The following is a 19,960-nucleotide window of genomic DNA, read 5'->3' on the forward strand; positions in this document are numbered from 1 at the left end:
GTCACCTGTAATGCTTAACACTCTCTCAGCAAATGCTTGAGATGCTGGCATGGCCAGATGATCCAAGGCAATAGATTTTAGGATTGGATAAACAGAATCTCCCTGTGCAGCCCAAAATTCAAAGGTAGTCTCTTGGTTTATGGGCTATGACAGCTGCTCCTTGAAATTCCTCATTTCCTCTTTGACACACGACTTTGGAAGGCTAGACCTGGATGGTCGGGTTTTTTTTTACAAGAATTTGAATCTGGGCCGCTTTCTAGTCTGTGGTCTCTCTTTGGACTCTTCTTCTTCTTCCTCCTCCTCCTCTGGCTCCTCATCTTCAGCCTCCTCCTCCCGTACTACTGGTGGCAGCGATTGAGCAATGTAATCTTCTGCTTTTCCCAGAAGCGCCTCAAATTGCTCGTCATCGTTTTCAAGGAGTACTTCAGGCGCAACTGTTGGGTCGAGGAAGCATGCAGCAGCAGTGAGGGGTGAAAACTTAGAGTCAGTGTGATCTAGAAAGCAGCTGAACCGCTTGTCCATGTTTGCCTTCATCTTCTCTGCCAGGGAAGCTAAGTCCTTGAAGCTAGAACCCTGGGCATGGGGGAACTCAGACAGGTGACCCTGCAGGTCCAGAAGGGCAGGCACCACAAGGGATAGGGACTGTGTGTCGCTCTGGAGCATCTGGGAATGCTCAGCGAAGGGGAGGAGTAAATCTCTTAGAGCAGTCAGCCTCTGCCACTCACTTGGTAGTAGATAGTCCCAGCTCATCCCATCCCGACCTGAACTACTGAGTCCTTGATTTGGAGAAGCCGTGACATCATCAGATATGTGCTGGACCATCTAGTAGGGCAGTCTTTGACCACAGTTAGATGACACAGCTGCAGCAGTCGCTCAGTTGCCACCGATGACTTGCGGAAGAGCTTGACAAGCACTCTAACTATGCTCAGCAGTTGGTTGACACTCAAATCTTTCTGGATCATATTCACCACGAGTTGCAGTGTGTGAACAACACAGGGGGTCCTATCTACGGCTCCAAACCTAGACAGATAAGACAAAAACACAGATAGAAAAAAAAGACAATTAATTTTAAACACCATGCAAAATAAATAATTACTGAAAGTTACTATAACCTAGCATAGGTTATAGTACATTGATAGGACTGACAGACTGAAAATGTTAATTAACAGCGGAACTAAAATAATTATCACCTCAGAGTCTTCAGTTTCACTGATGTCGATGGATTCATCCTCGGAGCTGGTGGGGTCATCCGGTTCATTAGCTTTGAATGCTGCAATCACGTTGCTTCCGTTATCAGTTATGACTGTCAGGGTATGGTCAGCCTCTTATCAAAGGTCTCCATCATGAGGATGAAATCTTCATCCTCAACTGTGCAAGCAGGGAGACCAGTACGTCCAATCCAAAGAGCGATCGCCTGTTCTTTGGCACGTTGTTCCAGCGAGTCTGGCTTATGTTTGGATTGTGCGGCAAAGGCTGCTAGGATAGATGACTGTGCCCTGTCGCTCTTAGGAACACCAGGTTTCTCTTTAGGAGTTCTGGTCTCCAGGATCTGGATGAGGAAAAAACAAAGAGGGGGATAAAATTACTCTCTCTGTATACAAAGTGCACCTCCTATAGAGGTCTACAAATGTAGGTATATAAACACACAATGTTCATACATATTACGAACAATAATAAGTATAATATAAGTTATTACACTTGCAGCCCGACCAGAACCCCGTCATATACTACACAGACTGCGGTTAAGCTAGCTGTCATTCGTACTCGCGTGGTCAAATCAGCCACTCGGCTACCAGTAACACACACAAGCTACTAAATTGATTTCAGCACAACTAAATTAACTTAAGTCTGGGTTAGCAGCACAACCAAGCTAATTTTAGACTGAAGTCAGCAATTGATAATATGAAATTGATAACAAGTCGACTGTGGAGTAACACTGTATGTATATGAAATGTTAACAGGACTTGGTCTAACTTACCTTCGAAAAAATATCCGTGTGGCGAGTCTTCAGGTGCCGCTTGAGGTTGGTGGTGTTCTTTCCCCTGAGTTTGTGGCCACATTTATTGCTGTCTCCCTCCACGATACATTCAGTCTTTCTTTCTGCTTGGTTATATTTAAAATATGTCCATAAATCGTTGCGTTGTTTCCAACCACCGGGCCCCGTGCCGCTGCCGCCGGCGTCCATCCTCTTACCGCAGCAACACGTGCGACCGCAGCAACACGTGCAACCGCAGCCGTGTTGCATTCAGGTGCTGCTGGCGTGATGCCAGGTGGGCGTGACCAAACCAGGATAGGTCGAGTCGAGCCGCTGCTCCTTCACATTGAGAGGAGTCAGCTGAGGTGGCTTGGGCATCTGTACCGGATCCTCCTGGACGCCTCCCTAGGGAGGTGTTCCAGGCATGTCCCTCCTCCCTAGGGAGGTGTTCCAGGCATGTCCCTCCTCCCTAGGGAGGTGTTCCAGGCATGTCCCTCCTCCCTAGGGAGGTGTTCCAGGCATGTCCCTCCGGGGATGAGACCCCGGGGAAGACCCAGGACACGCTGGGCTGGCCTGGGAACGCCTCGGACTCCCCTCGGAAGAGCTGGAGGAAGTGTCTGGGGTGAAGGAAGTCTCTGTTGAGGCTGCTGCCCCCGCGACCCGGGAACGGATAAGCGGAAGAGGATGGATGGATGGATGGATGGATGGATGGATGGATGGATGGATGGTAATTAGATTCTCAGTGTATATTTTGTAATACTGATGTCGCTCAACCCAAGGCAAAAGTTTGTAATTTCTGATATGTGCCTTGTTTGTTTGTATGTTTCAATAAAAAAAAAAAACATATTCTGGTGTAAAACTAAGTTAAGGATTAGAGTGAAGATTGTGTATGAATTAGTAGGAAACATCAAGATGAGAATATGTTTTCAGATAGAAAGTTTGGGCAAGTTAACCTGCATGGGGACCTTTCTCCAGCAGAGAGCAGCAGAATCTGGGCAAAGGAAACGGCGCCAGCGACCTCCGTCGTCACTTGTGTCCAGCTGGTATCAGACCGGGAACAGCGCCACTCGCGGCCACAGCCAGAACTGCAGGTCGCGTACGCAGGGCTCCAGACTAACTTTTTCACAGGTAGCACTGATGCCACCTAGCTTTTCATTTAGTAGCACCAAAACAAATTAGGTAGCACCATATTTTTCATTGCACATAACATATTTAGAAACACTACAATAAGGTTCCCTCAATTAACATTAGTTACATTATTAAGCATTAATTAACTGTTTACAGATTAACAATCATTATGTATAGGAAACACATATAGCCTACAGTTAGGCTAATTAATGTTTACTACTCAGAGTTAGTTAATACATTAAAAGTTGGATAATATCATTTATATAAATGCTTAGTAATGTTAATGTACTAACTAATGTTAGGCTAATTAAGGTGACTTTATGGTAAAGTGTTACCTCTGTGTGTTTTTATAAGATACCTGATCATTTATCTACAGAAATGAGACACACTCCTTACCTTCTGCATGAGCGTGTTCAACCTCAATATGGCCAATAAGCAAATTGCAAGGTCTTCCATCTTCAACTATACGTGCATATATATATATATATATATATATATATATATATATATATATATATATATACGATGCAGCAGTCCCTGCACGTCTTGTTTTTTGACTGTCATTGTGGAGTTTTAATGACTGGACTTTAAATTGTGTTGATCCATTTACAAACTGTGTCCTTCCTGCAACTGACGGGCCACATGCCCTACAGTGGACACACACCATGGCCTGTCCCTCGTATCTTAACCACGGGAACTGTGCCAGCCATTGTTGTTGAAAGCTGTACTTTTTTTTCTTCTCCCCACTAGGGTTGCCACCTTTCAGAAATAGAAATAAAGAACGTCCCGATTTCAGCAATTTTCGCGAGGGGCAAAAAAAGGGGACATTCCCAAAACATCTAAAATGCATAGAAATGTATATATTTTATATGAAAAAACTAAATGCTGTAATAGCATTGAACTTTCATGACTGTACAGACAGCCTGAACCTGAGCATGGTCATCGTAAATTAAACAAAGTCTGCCTGCATTGGGCAGTTAAACAGAACCGCACCTAAATTAAATGACAAAACGACAAAAGACAAGCAGCTCCTTGTCTTTCAGAACTGTGGTGTGGAACTCCAAACAGGTCTGCTCAAAGTTCAGTGATGAGGAGCTCCACTGAACTATTTGTTATAATTTTGATTATTTAATTCTTTATCGATTTCATAAAATATTCAAATTTTTTTAGATTTTTTATTTGGGGTTTTCATAACTGTGGGCCATAATCATTAAAATTATAACAAATAAAGGCTTGAAATATCTCACTTTGCATGTAGTGGGAAATAATATATTTGTTTCACCTTTAGTTGAATTTACTGAAACTAATTAAGTTTAGCAATATAATTTTCTGACCTTCACCTGTATATTATGACCAATAAATAAGAGCATAATATATGTCCCATATTATACCATATCAAGCTCATGGGATGATTCAGGTATGAGGAACTGTGGCTCCTCTGGGACGTTATATTACGTTTGTGGAGGTTCCTGCAGCATGCTGCCTGACACACCTCAGAGAGACCTCTGTTTCCTCTTTTAAGATGGGGTGGGGTGTCTGGAGTCTCTGGAGACATCTTGACTTGACTTTGTTTTGTTTAAAGTCGCGCGTGTCGGTGCAGTTAGCAGCAGTGAGAGGTAAAGGCTGATTTATGGTTCCGCGTCAGACCAACGCAGAACCTACGCCGTACATAACTGAGGCTTAACGAAGCAACGGAGCGCAAAGGGGTTCCGAATGCAACTTTTAATTCCCAATTACGGAACAATTCCGTATTTCAAGGGGCGGGTGGCAAGCCCATACTCATCTCTGCACAGCCTACCTGCAACACAGCAGAGCTGCTGCTTTTTTGTCCCGCTGCAAAAATGTATTTTAAACGGAGCTGCCGGCTCCTCTTCATTTCTGCTGCTGCCGCGTCCTGGCTGTCTGTCTGTGAAGGCTGATTTATGGTACTGCGTTAAATCGACGCAGAACCTACGCCGTAACCCTACTTTTTTATTTATTTTTTCCCCCCGTTCCGCGGAAACCGCGGACATTTTTTGCTGAGACCAAAATCCGCGGAATTCCGCGGATCTGCGGAAGAATCTGATGCCTGCTAAAAGGTTTAGCACCGCCCCCACTGTCTGTCTACATAAGACAAAACGAAAACGCCAGCCATACAACCAGGGCAATCTCCAGAGGTGATTGCATAATCCCATTCAGACGCACTGCACATTATAGTATTAATGGTATATTTATAGTGTATTAATGGTGTATTTATAGTGTATAGTGTATGCACAGGGGCAGAGCGTACTGTCAGTCGAGGGTAGAACTCTGGAACTCATTACCTGTCGTAGTAAGGGACTGCAACACATTTGCCACATTCAAGAACAGCTTAAAGAAATGGCTATTAAGTAAACAGGACTGTAACCATGACCCTCGGTAAAGATTCATTTGTCACCTTGTCACTTTACTGCATAATAACATCATAGTGTTAATAATGCACTTTGCCACTTTATTTAAACACTGACAATCTGATTGTAAACAAGAGGTGATGCTTCATGCCATCACCTCTTGGTTGGCTATTTTTTTATGTAAATGATTACTCAGCTGACTAGTAATTATCTACCTCTTCTTACTTTTTCCTTTTTTTTCTTCCCTTTCTCTTCTCCTTCCGGCCCCATCTCCACAATCTGTTTACTCTACAACTGGCATAGAACCTTAAATTCCACAACTGAACAATACATGTGATCTGGTTTTGCTGCAGCCCATTCCATCTTCACTCTCCCCTCCCCTTCCATCCTCCTTGTCTTTCCCCCATTATAGCACTTTAACTTGAAACCCTCAGCACTTTAATCGTAACCAGCACTTTAATTTGCTCTGGCACTTTACCGCCTAAACTTTTAACTGCTAAATGTGAAATGTGTGTAATGTATTCACTATTGCAATATATGTAAATGTCTAAGATCGTGTTAGTAAGATTGATGTGTCAGGTTGTTCTCCTGTTCCTTCTATCTTAAATAGAAGCAAAATAACAAGAACAGAAACTTTTTGCACGCTATATTTGTATTTGTTCTAACTTGTTGTTTAACTTGTCTTTCTTTTATATTTTTAGCCGGGGGACTGCCAATGGAAACTAGCTCTCTAGCTAAAATTGGGTGCATTTGCATTTTTAATTCTAAATGTATATGAATGTACACTGTCCCTTCCCAAATAAACTGAATTGAATTGAATTGAATTTTCAGATAGAAAGTTTGGGCAAGTTAACCTGCATGGGGACCTTTCTCCAGCAGAGAGCAGCAGAATCTGGGCAAAGGAAACGGCGCCAGCGACCTCCGTCGTCACTTGTGTCCAGCTGGTATCAGACCGGGAACAGCGCCACTCGCGGCCACAGCCAGAACTGCAGGTCGCGTACGCGTTCACTGTCTTTTTGAGAACGTGCACGTCCACGCGCCAAATGAACGCAGGATACGCGTGACGACAACGATGCGTACGCGTTCTGAACTGCACGTAGAACTGAGCCCTAACTGATGACGGTTGGATTCTTCCTGATGTTGGTCCTCAAAGGCCTTCAAGAAAGCAGCTCAGCGTGAAGTCAAGACACTAAACTGTGGTGTTTGTTTCAAGATAACGGAGCCTGGAAGCAGGTTTACCTTCCTCTTCCTCAGCTTGGAGTCGTTGAGCTCCTCCTTGACGGTAATCTCCTGCTTGGGCGGCAGAAGTTCCAGCTCCCTCTCCTTGGCTTCTCTCAGCAGCTGCTCGGTGGTGATCTGCACCTCGGCAGGAGCTTCGTTCTTCACCTGAAACACCACAAACACCCTGAAATATCTCTGCAGGAGCTTTGTTCTCCACCTGAAACACCACAAACACCCTGAAATATCTCTGCAGGAGCTTTGTTCTTCACCTGAAACACCACAAACACCCTGAAATATCTCTGCAGGAGCTTTGTTCCTCACCTGAAACACCACAAACACCCGGAAATATCTCTGCAGGAGCTTTGTTCTTCACCTGAAACACCACAAACACCCTGAAATATCTCTGCAGGAGCTTTGTTCCTCACCTGAAACACCACAAACACCCTGAAATATCTCTGCAGGAGCTTTGTTCTTCACCTGAAACACCACAAACACCCTGAAATATCTCTGCAGGAGCTTTGTTCTTCACCTGAAACACCACAAACACCCTGAAATCTTTCTCCACCCACTTTTATGCTCCCCGTGTCTTTTCAGAATCCAAAGAATTGAAAGGACAATCAGGATCTTGTGTTTCATGCCGTCATCCTGAGTCAAAAAAAGCAGTAGTGCCAAGTAATGTAGCAAAACCAAAGCTGGAGTTATGATGGGAGACATTCCTTGGTTTGAGGATTTGAAACACTTAGGGCCTGATTTACTAAAGGTTTGCGTGTGTTAAAACGTGTGCAAACTTGACAGCACCCGCAAACCAAAGTGCCAGCTGATCTACTAACAGCGTGCAAAGAGGACTGCGTCTCTGAAATGCGCAAAATTGCACACGCAATCCATTTAGTACTTTTGCCCTGATGATCAATATGGGGCGTACCCGGCAGAAATCCTAAATACTGGGAGGGGAAGATGGAAATTGCTCCATTTACCACGCGCAATGAGATTTACCAAGCCTGAAAGTTTTTGCGCGTATTGTGATTGCGTCTGTATTTAATACGTCTGAAAGGAAGGTGCTAATCTGCTGCTGCTGTTATTGTGGCAAGGAGGCGACATCCAAAATCAAAGAATACGCAGAGAGAGAGTCTTTATTCTGCTGCATGCTATTTTAAAAATGGTTGCACAAGTTTTATTAAAGGCCACTTTTTCTTTAGTTCTCCGCCTTATATCTTGCCACCTTCTTTTAATGTGCCCCCCTCCACTCGCCCACAAGCAGGCCAAGCCTTTGTGCCAAACTCTGTATTTTATTGATTACTTATCTTATTGAACGTGAAATCATCCTTCGTAAATTACATTTAATTAAAACCCGTGCTTATTAATCACAAAACACAGGTTAAACATCATGACCAAATCCGCTCCGACCCGCTGTGTCAGGATCAGCGCAGAGACTGCAGCTTCGCCTGAATTATGCTTCTGCGTTAAACGACGGCGTAGGGTCGCGGTGCGGTGTGCGTCGCTGCGTACCCTACGCCGTCGGTTCTGCGTTGGTGTGACGCGGAACCATAAATCAGCCTTTAGTGTGCGCTCTGTTCTGAACACTTCTCTTCTCTTCTTGCCATATGATGGTCCCGTCTGTCACACATTTACTGTCAGTGTTTGCTATATAATATATAATATTTGCAATATACTGTGGACATCTGAATAAAAACTTAACTCATAAATAGATTGAATCAAAGCGCTCTCCAGCTCTGTGTCTGATGTCTTTTTCTCCTCAGATCATGCCGAGCACCGCCGGGTCACGCAAACCCGACCAATTCAATATTAAAATCAAATTCAGTCTTGTGGCCCGTTTTTCTATTTCGTATTTTTGATCTGTGCCTAAAATTGAAATATGAAAAACCAGACGTTTTTCTGTTTTCTGTGTTACCAACTGCATTTATTCTATCGCAGGTTTTCTCCATATTGCGTTTCTTTTGGTAATGTTTAAATTTCTTTGCTGTAGTTCATGAATGTGTTTATTTGCCTCTTCCACTAATATCTCTAACTCCAACTCGTCAAATTTCATTTTGCGCTTGTGACTTGTGACTGTGCATTCCATCCACTCTCCATGGCACAGAGTTTGCTCGCAAACCTTAAGACACGCAACACCTCATTTAAATACTGCTGTTTGCACCTGTTATCAATTGCGCACGCAATCTTAGTTGATCACCCGCAAACCACACGCAAACAGCACGCGGAAACCTTTTTAGTGCACAAGCAATTTAGTGTTCTTTATTTAGGATCTTAGTAAATCGGGCCCTTAGCGCCGCTCCTTTTAAGAGTTCCACCTCCGACCAAACGGGACAGCTAATCACAACAATGTTCATGCTGCTGCTGTAAGACAACGGAAACCTCCAACCTCAGTATGTGTTATATGTCCTTGAATAATGTTTGATGGGTGATGTTTGATAATATCCTTGAATAAAGTTTAGGTTTTTTATCTGTGCTGTATTTATTTGTGCCAAGGGACTGCAGACGCAAATTATCCTAAGGCTAACTCTGGTGCAATGCATCACATGTTTACATTTATGTTTTTAATTGCACATGGTCCCTCTCAAATAAGATTTAAGTAAGTAAGTAAACTGTCTGGTCCTGGTCTGGGTTTAGGGGGTCTTGACTCCAAGTTTACCGACGACTGATATGTTTTCTATGCTGTTGACTGCACATTAGTGCCCCCCCACCAACTTTGAAACATGTTTTCTCCAGATTTCAGGCAGAAGAACCCGGATGTGATCAAAGTTCTGCTGAAACAAAAACTAACCAAACTAAACTAAGGTGAAACTAATATATGACCTAGTCTTATTAAGACTAGGTCATATATTAGTTTCACCTTTTAAGTTGAATTATTGAAATAAATTAACTTTTACACCATATTCTAGTTGAATTATGGAAATAAATTAACTTTTACCCCATATTCTAGTTGGATTATTGAAATAAATTAACTTTTACACCATATTCTAGTTGAATTATTGAAATAAATTAACTTTTACACCATATTCTAGTTGAATTTTTGAAATAAATTAACTTTTACACCATATTCTAGTTGAATTTTTGAAATAAATTAACTTTTACACCATATTCTTCACCTGTATATTCTACATCTGGGCTGATGTGGACATACATACATACATACATACATACATACATACATACATACATACATACATACATACATACATAGGAGGATATTTCAGTTACTATATGGTTTTTCTGTCTCTACAGTCATGAAAGTTCAACGCTATTAAAGCACTTAAACTTTCAATCAAAGCATTTCGTTTGTTCATATAAAATAAACACATTTTTATGCAGTTTAGAAGTTTTGGGGCTTTTTTTTTTGCTCCTGCGCTGCTGAAATCAGGGCGTCCCTTATTTCTATTTGTGAAAGGTGGAAACCCTAGTGTGGATTAAACTAATTAAACTGAATTAATCCATCAATAAGAACTGATTCCACTAATTCATATGAATGTGAGCCCGACACCAGCCCCAGTTTGACACAGAAACAGTTTAAAACGCTAAGACTTCATGACTAAAACCCGTGCCCTGTCCAAACCCTGCTTAGCTTAGCTTAGCTTAGCTTAGCTTAGCTTCCCTAAGCTCCGGGTTTCGTACCTTCGCCACCTCGGGGATCCGCTGCTTCCCTGCCGCGGTGGACGCCATGATCCTCGGTGTGTCGGGGGTTCGAGCCCCGGAATATCAAACCTGAGCGGGTCAAACAGCAGCTTTTAACGATACATGGTGGTCTTTATATCTATATCTTTATATATTTATATCTATGTATCGCAGCAGCTCCACGGGGCGTCCTAGTTTATATGTCTATGGTTTGTAGAGCAACATTTGCTAATAAAGTTTTTTAAATAAAGGCTCCATAACCCGGAAGTGCTGCCGCCATGATTTCCAACGGAGTCCTATGGAAGCGTCGCCTCTGTTTTATCCACTGCTCTGGTTCAGACCAGAGAAACTCCCGTTACATTGAAGACTGGAACATTTTGGAAGAATGGAGAAGGAGAAGGAGCAGGACCAGGACCAGGACCAGGACTCCGGAGAAGAAGAAGAGGTGAGGCCGCATAAAAATGTGTTTATTTTATACGAAAAAACTAAATGCTTTGATTTAAAGTTTAAAGTGCTTTAATAGCGTTGAACTTTCATGACTGTAGAGACAGAAAAACCATATAGTAACTGAAATATCCTCCTATGTATGTATGTATGTATGTATGTATGTATGTATGTATGTATGTATGTATGTATGTATGTATGTATGTATGTATGTATGTATGTATGTATGTATGTATGTATGTATGTATGTATGTATGTATGTATGTATGTATGTATGTATGTATGTCCACATCAGCCCAGATGTAGAATATACAGGTGAAGAATATGGTGTAAAAGTTAATTTATTTCAATAATTCAACTAGAATATGGTGTAAAAGTTAATTTATTTCAATAATTCAACTACAATATGGTGTAAAAGTTAATTTATTTCAATAATTCAACTAGAATATGGTGTAAAAGTTAATTTATTTCAATAATTCAACTAGAATATGGTGTAAAAGTTAATTTATTTCAATAATCCAACTAGAATATGGTATAAAAGTTAATTTATTTCAATAATTCAACTAGAATATGGGGTAAAAGTTAATTTATTTCCATAATTCAACTAGAATATGGTGTAAAAGTTAATTTATTTCAATAATTCAACTTAAAAGGTGAAACTAATATATGACCTAGTCTTAATAAGACTAGGTCATATATTAGTTTCACCTTAGTTTAGTTTGGTTAGTTTTTGTTTCAGCAGAACTTTGATCACATCCGGGTTCTTCTGCCTGAAATCTGGAGAAAACATGTTTCAAAGTTGGTGGGGGGGGCACTAATGTGCAGTCAACAGCATAGAAAACATATCAGTCGTCGGTAAACTTGGAGTCAAGACCCCCTAAACCCAGACCAGGACCAGAGAGTTTACTTACTTACTTAAATCTTATTTGAGAGGGACCATGTGCAATTAAAAACATAAATGTAAACATGTGATGCATTGCACCAGAGTTAGCCTTAGGATCATTTGCGTCTGCAGTCCCTTGGAACAAATAAATACAGCACAGATAAAAAACCTAAACTTTATTCAAGGATATTATCAAACATCACCCATCAAACATTATTCAAGGACATATAACACATACTGAGGTTGGAGGTTTCCGTTGTCTTACAGCAGCAGCATGAACATTGTTGTGATTAGCTGTCCCGTTTGGTCGGAGGTGGAACTCTTAAAAGGAGCGGCGCTAAGTGTTTCAAATCCTCCAACCAAGGAATGTCTCCCATCATAACTCAGGCTTTGTTTTTGCTACATTACTTGGCACTACTGCTTTTTTTGACTCAGGATGACGGCATGAAACACAGGATCCTGATTGTCCTTTCAATTCTTTGGATTCTGAAAAGACCCAGGGAGCATAAAAGTGGGTGGAGAAAGATTTCAGGGTGTTTGTGGTGTTTCAGGTGAAGAACAAAGCTCCTGCAGAGATATGTCAGGGTGTTTGTGGTGTTTCAGGTGAAGAACAAAGCTCCTGCAGAGATATTTCAGGGTGTTTGTGGTGTTTCAGGTGAAGAACAAAGCTCCTGCAGAGATATTTCAGGGTGTTTGTGGTGTTTCAGGTGAAGAACGAAGCTCCTGCAGAGATATTTCAGGGTGTTTGTGGTGTTTCAGGTGAAGAACAAAGCTCCTGCAGAGATATTTCAGGGTGTTTGTGGTGTTTCAGGAGAAGAACAAAGCTCCTGCAGAGATATTTCAGGGTGTTTGTGGTGTTTCAGGTGAAGAACGAAGCTCCTGCCGAGGTGCAGATCACCGCCGAGCAGCTGCTGAGAGAAGCCAAGGAGAGGGAGCTGGAACTTCTGCCGCCCAAGCAGGAGATTACCGTCAAGGAGGAGCTCAACGACTCCAAGCTGAGGAAGAGGAAGGTAAACCTGCTTCCAGGCTCCGTTATCTTGAAACAAACACCACAGTTTAGTGTCTTGACTTCACGCTGAGCTGCTTTCTTGAAGGCCTTTGAGGACCAACATCAGGAAGAATCCAACCGTCATCAGTTAGGGCTCAGTTCTACTTGCAGTTCAGAACGCGTACGCGTCGTTGTCGTCACGCGTATCCTGCGTTCATTTGGCGCGTGGACGTGCACGTTCTCAAAAAGACAGTGAACGCGTCCGCGACCTGCAGTTCTGGCTGTGGCCGCGAGTGGCGCTGTTCCCGGTCTGATACCAGCTGGACACAAGTGACGACGGAGGTCGCTGGCGCCGTTTCCTTTGCCCAGATTCTGCTGCTCTCTGCTGGAGAAAGGTCCCCATGCAGGTTAACTTGCCCAAACTTTCTATCTGAAAACATATTCTCATCTTGATGTTTCCTGCTAATTCATACACAATCTTCACTTTGAGAATCTAATTATTGTACAACATAAAATAAAAATGAAATAAAAAAAATAAAATGAAAAATAACTCACAAGGGCCATTTCATATTAAATCATATCTTTCAAGTAAAGAAAACAGTTTAAGGGCTTTCTTGTCTTTAACAAGACTCAAGGGCTTAGGCCAGGGGTAGGCAATTCCGGTCCTCGAGGGCCGGTGTCCTGCATGTTTTAGATGTTTCCCTGCTTTAACACACCTGATTCTAATTAATCATCGTCATCAGCTTGTCATCCAGGGCTGCACAATTCTGTTGATGACACAGGTACTTTTATCACGGTGTGCTGAAGCAGGGTAACATCTAAGACATGCAGGACACCGGCCCTCGAGGACCGGAATTGCCTACCCCTGGCTTAGGCCCAATCCCAATTCAACTTCACTCGCCCTTCTTTTCTCCACTCGCCCTTCTTTTCTTCCCTAACCCCTAAAAAAGAAGGGGGAGATTTTAGGGTACTTGAGATCTAGGGCACTTGGCCCAGGTTCCTGTCCCATTTCTCCTACTCCCCCTCGTTTTCATCCCTACCCTGATCAGGAAGCAGAGAGCCAAAAGCTGTTTTAATTTCAGTTGTAGCGCTGTTAATATGGCACTTTATTACGTTTTAATATTCTTTCAGGCATAAAGGTAACCTTAAGATCCGCAACCGGGGCTCAGTTTATCCAAATAACGCCTGTTAAGAAATTTGACCCGATGTTTTCGGAGATGAGAATAGCCGCCGCCCCCGGGGAGCAACCTCAGCTCACAGCCCGAGAACAGACGTATCAGCCGGGTCAAGCTGCTCCGTCAGCCCCGGGAGAGAAACCTGCAGCTCCGTTGAGAATTACGCTGGCTGAAATAAATCATTTAGGAAGATGTTGGTTTAATAGATGAAATCTAACAGTTGTAGCTGCGCCTGTTAAGAAATTTGCTCCGAAATTTTGAGATTTCCGCCTGCCGGCTCCGGAGCTTGGGTCCGCGTTAAATCGACGCAGAGCCTACGGCGTACGGCGCGCGTTGCCGCGTACATCGACGCAGACCTTACGGCGTAGGCTACGTAACCTACGCCGTAGGCTCTGCGTTGGTGTAACACGGAACCATAAATCCCTTTATTCTGGCGTGATCTTCGGCAACTTTATCTGAAAGTGTGTAAATTAGCCAGATAACAGCTGGATTACTTTGTGGTTTCTGAAAACTATTATATCAGAAACATCCAAAACAAATCTGACGAGTCACAGGATTATTTCTCTCTGTTTCTCTGAGACGAGTCTGCCTGTTTGCCTTGGGTCGGCGAGTCAAATCGACGCAGAGCCTACGGCAAAAGCATTCTGGGAAATTTTCATACCCCCTCGCTCGCCAAGTCAGCATCTGAAATCCCTCGATTTGAAGGGGCTATTCTCAGCCCCTAGCCCTCGTTATGCCCCCTCCCCCTTGGTGAAAAGATGAATTGGGACACCACTACCTTCGCGGGAACGCGCAAAAGTTAGGGTTAGTGAAGAGGGCGAGGGGGAGTATTGGGACGCAGCCCAAGTATCTCGGGGTCGGTGTCCCGGACCGTCGTGGTGAAGAAGGAGCTGAGTCGAAAAGTGACGCTCTCGATTTACCGGTCAATCTAAGCACCTACCCTCACCTATGGTCATGAACTTTGGGTAGTGACCGAAAGGACAAGATCACGGATACAAGCGGCCGAGATGAGTTTCCTCCGCAGGGTGGCTGGACGCTCCCTTAGAGATAGGGTGAGGAGTTCGGTCACCTGGGAGGAGCTCGGAGTCGAGCCGCTGCTCCTTCACATTGAGAGAAGTCAGCTGAGGTGGCTTGGGCATCTGTACCGGATCCCCCTGGACGCCTCCCTAGGGAAGTGTTCCAGGCATGTCCCTCCTCCCTAGGGAGGTGTTCCAGGCATGTCCCTCCTCCCTAGGGAGGTGTTCCAGGCATGTCCCTCCTCCTTAGGGAGGTGTTCCAGGCATGTCCCTCCGGGAGGTGACCCCGGGGAAGACCAAGGACACGCTGGAGAGACTATGTCTCTCGGCTGTCCTGGAAACGCCTCGGACTCCCCTCGGACTCCCCTCGGAAGAGCTGGAGGAAGTGTCTGGGGTGAAGGAAGTCTGGGCATCTCTGTTGAGACTGCTGCCCCCGCGACCCGGGAACGGATAAGCAGCGGAAAATGGATGGATGAAACCAGATAAGGATCCTATGCTCCCATCGAGCTACCGCCCAATATCTCTTTATATATGTAGATCTCAAAATAATCAGCAAAGCTCTTTCCAAACGTCTGAAAATAATTACCCCTTCTATTATACACCCGGATCAAACAGGTTTTATTAAGGGTAGACACTCTTCTACTAATACTCGTAAACTACTCAATATTATAGATCATTCGAATATCAATAAACAGGAATCTACAATTATATCTCTAGAGGCAGAAAGAGCATTCAATTGGGTAATCGTTGGAAATTTCTATTGGCAACTTTACACAAATTTGGATTTGGCAAATCTTTTATCATCTGGATAAAGATATTATATAGCTCTCCCAAGGCATGTGTAATGAGAAACATGATCAAATTTCAACAAGCTTTAACTTGCAAAGAGGTACCAGACAGGATTGTCCTTTTTCTCCCTCACTATTTATTGAGCGCTTAGCAGCTGCTATTAGGCAAAACCAAAATATTAAAGGCATACAATGCAAAACATTAGATCACAAAATAAGTCTTTATGCTGATGATGTACTAATCTTCCTCCAGAACTCACAAACCTCCCTATCACAGACAATTGTACTCATAGATGGATTTTCATCTCTGTCTGACTACTCTATCAACTGGTCCAAATCCACAGTTTTGTGCATCAACTGCAATTTCCAGAATACAGCCACTACTAAATTACAATCAGGAAACATTATATATCTAGGCATAAACATCTCCCAACGACTGTTAGAGTTAATAAAACTAAATTATGTTCAGTTATTAAGAAAAATAGAGGATGATCTTACCCGATGGAACTCTCTTCCCATTTCACTGATGGACTGATTGAGAATTGTCACCATCGAAATTATGGTTTTACCAAAAATAAATATATTTTTTCAATGATACCATCCAAACCCCCTCCTTCTTGGTTTAAGTCACTGGATTCAAACGTGTCAAAATTCCTGTGGAAAAATAAAACACCACGTATTAGCTTAAAGACATTACAAAAATCCAAAGACTGTGGAGGCTTAGACTTACCCAACGTCCAGTATTATTTCTTAGTTAATAAGTATAAGTATATCTTAAAATGGTGCAAAAAACCACTCCCTAGATAGTCAATGGCTGGATTCAGAACAAGTGTTTTGCAATGATTTGGAAATCTCAGATCTACCATTTATCAGTCAAAATATTACACATCATGAATGCTTTAAAAGCATTAATATTAGCTCAACTCTGACAGCCTGGTGGGACTTCCTTAAAATAGCCCAAGTCTCATTTTTCCCATGTGATCGCACACCCATCTGGAACAACCAAGACATTCTGAAAAATGATAAAAAGAGGGTCAACTTTACTCAATGGAGAGACCAAGGAATAAAGTATCTACAACATATAATCATAAGTGGACATTTTGTAGCTTTTAACACACTCACTGTTCAATATGGAATTAGCACTAACATATTTTTAGAATACCAACAACTTAAGTCCATAATAATAAGAAAAATAAACTCAACCAACTGGATCTGCAACTTCCTGCTAAGAAAATAGTTACTTAATCTAAACACCCCAAAATTACTATTGAAACGCTACAGGTTAATGTCCAAAATAGATAGTCCCTCTTCCCATTTCCAAATGGGCGGCTGAGCTCTCTCTTAACAATAACCAAATCTCTTGGTCACAAATATGTTTAAATAATTTCACTATGACCAAGAATCCAAACTTGCAACTTATACAGTACAAAGTTCTTTACAGAATACATTATACAGAACAAAGGATGTTCCAGATGGGTTTTGCGACCTCTAATCCTCCCTGATAATTATATGCATGCTTCATGTTTTGTGCACCGGTACAGAAGTTCTGGATGGAGATGTGAGGTTTTATCCACATGGCTGAATTACAGTGTGCCCTACACTATGTATACTAGGTCACCTGGGAGACATCCACATGGAATCTAACCTATCAAATCAATCATCAATCTATCATAATCAATTCTTTTGACATAGTAGAATTCCAAACTGCACAATTCATGTATAAAGCTAGGAACAACTTATTACCATCTCACTTGCAGGAAATGTTTTATGACAGAGAGGGGAGGTATAATTTAAGGGGTACTCTACATTTTAAGACTCGTAGAACACGAACAACTATGACAATATTTTCTATATCAGTCAGTGGAGTTTAACTATGGAACAGAATGGATTCAGAATTATTTATTTATTTATTTAAAGGACAATGTGCAGGTACATTAAAAAGATGGCTGCACCAGAGTTAGCCACAAGCTAATTTCCATCTGTAGTCCTTGACAAACATAAATACTACACATTAGGGTTTACAATGACAGTATTCAAATGCAAATACAAGAAACAGACTACTGTACAATGTCCTGAAACCACAATAAAAGGTTAACATTTAAAGCACTTAGTGCAAGTACAAAATACAGACTGATTAAAAGAATATAGATTAGAATAATTGAACCTACAATAAGGTTGGGTCAAAATAAATAAATCAGAAAATCCAAATGCCATCAGATGGTACCCACAAGGGAACCATCTGATGGCCAAATACCCGTCCGGTATTTTCAGTGAGAACAGGACTGACGATCCAAAAGCCACTTTTTGACGGCCCTGGAAAAACTATGGAAGTCAGCCACGTTCATTAGATTGTCCGGGAGCCCATTCCATTCCTTAATAGTTTTATATGAAAAAGCTGATTGAGAAAAGGTGGATTTCCTTTTCGGAACATTGCACTCACCCCTGGAGAAAGATTTTAGCACTCTACTGGTTGATTGAGAGCGTGGCTGAACATAGGCCTTTAGGGGGGTGGGGCAGCATCGTGCAGGATTTTGTGTACCAGGCGGATATTGCAGTACCTGACTAAATTATCAAAGCTTAAAATTTTAAGTTTTAACAATATTTGGCAATGATGGAAACGTTGTGGCTTTCTATCAAGAATTTTCAAAGCCTGATTGTGCAAAGATCTAAGAATTCAATTCAATGTTATTTATATAGCGTCTAATACAACAAAAGTTGTCAGGCGCGCAGGAAGACGTTTTTGCCATGGGGTGCGGGGTGCGGGGGTTCTCCCTTAAGAAATGACTTGCTCCTCCCCTGCATGAAGAACAGCTGACAGTGCGCACAAGCTTTACCAAAACATAGCGAACCAACCATCTACAGTAAAAAAGGAACATGACTATAATTATTATCATAGTCACATAGGCGGCAGGTGACTGAAATATTTGGTGAAGCTATATACAGGAAGGAAAGTGCGGGTGCGTGAAAATTTTTAGTTTTTTTTTTCACCCAAAACAGTTGCGTAACAATGATTTGAGCATAATTTGACCAATATTACCGGCAGTGCAGTCTCCTCCTCCTCCCGGGTCATCGCTGCTCATATGGCCGGCTGCACCATCAGGTGAGCCGGTGTTAGACCATGGGGGGGTCGCTGACGCGGTGGCTGCAGCGGTGCAGCGGTGCAGTCGCTCTCCTCCGACTCACTGTCACTGGTAGCACAGCTGTTGGCAGCAGCTTCGGCAATGTTTTGTGTCTGTTTCTCTTTAAGTTTAAAAAATGAACGTATATCCATCTTGGTCTTGGTCTTGGTCCTTTAGGAGGGAAGAAACCTTGAGCAGGACCAGGCTCATAAGGGGGGACCCTCCTGCCGAGGGCCAGACTGGGAGTCAGGGACGGCAACAGCACAGCAGGCAGGTGGAAGCAGCAACGGGATGACCAGGGGTGGGGACCGCAGGCCAGCACGCAGCTCCCGAAGCTCCGGCCCAATCAGCAAGTCCCAGGTTGGGGTGCAGGGTCGGGGAAAGGTTGAAAAGGGGCAGGGCCAGAGGTTTTAAAACTGATGATCTGGCCTGTGACCATGAAGACAAACAGTAAAAAATATGGGATAAAATCATGGCATTAAAATAGGATTTAGCTGCTTCTAAAGATAGGGAGTTCCTAATGTGACGGAAGTTGGCAATATTACATTTTAAAATATATGAGAGGTCTTTTAAATATGTTTCTTAAAACTAAGATTTGGACCTTCATGGTATCAATCATTATTATGTGTGCAACCAAGGTAAAAAAATTAAAAAATAAATAAGATTTGGGTCCAAAATGACCCCCAAATATTTAAACTCTTCCAACATTTTTCACTAAGAAACTACCCATCAATATATTGGGACGGACTCTATGGCATTGTTTGTTTGAAAAGTACATTGCAACCGTTTTTTCTGTATTCAGTGTAAGACAGGACTTGTTAAGCCACTTCATTGCCTTTTCCATGGCCACCGAGAGTTTCTGAGCGACGACGTTTGCGTCGGTGCCATGCGTGAAGAGAACTGTGTCATCTGCATACATTAGGACTTCCACACCATCACAGATGGAGGGAAAGTCATTAAAATACAGACTAAAAAGCAACGGTCCCAGGATAGACCCTTGGGGCACCCCTGAAGTACAAGCTGTGACAGGCGAAATTTTGTCGCTTACTCTCACGTATTGAAAGCGATCCGCGAGGTAAGAATTAATCCAGCTGATGGTGTTGGAGGAAAGATAGAAATTTTGTAGTTTCCCTAAGAGCACATAGTGGTTGACCGTGTCAAATGCCTTACGAAGATCCAGGAAAACAGCCCCTACAACTCCCCCCCTGTCAAGACAAGATTTGA

The 19,960-nt window shown here is 42.6% G+C and overlaps 1 protein-coding gene across 1 annotated transcript in view; it reads right to left on the reverse strand.

Annotated features, from left to right (window-relative positions):
* Positions 1–10,371, reverse strand: part of LOC133460935 (zinc finger protein OZF-like) — a 40,141-nt gene extending 29,770 nt beyond the window's left edge. The window contains exons 1-2 of the mRNA XM_061741650.1: positions 10,324–10,371; positions 6,712–6,858 (exon numbers count right to left, since the gene is read on the reverse strand). Coding sequence (XP_061597634.1) covers positions 6,712–6,858; positions 10,324–10,371 — 195 coding nt within the window. The remainder of the gene's footprint in view (positions 1–6,711; positions 6,859–10,323) is intronic.
* Positions 10,372–19,960: the final 9,589 nt, after the last annotated feature.

This window comes from Cololabis saira, chromosome 15, assembly GCF_033807715.1.
Source record: "Cololabis saira isolate AMF1-May2022 chromosome 15, fColSai1.1, whole genome shotgun sequence".
NCBI lineage: Eukaryota > Metazoa > Chordata > Actinopteri > Beloniformes > Belonidae > Cololabis > Cololabis saira.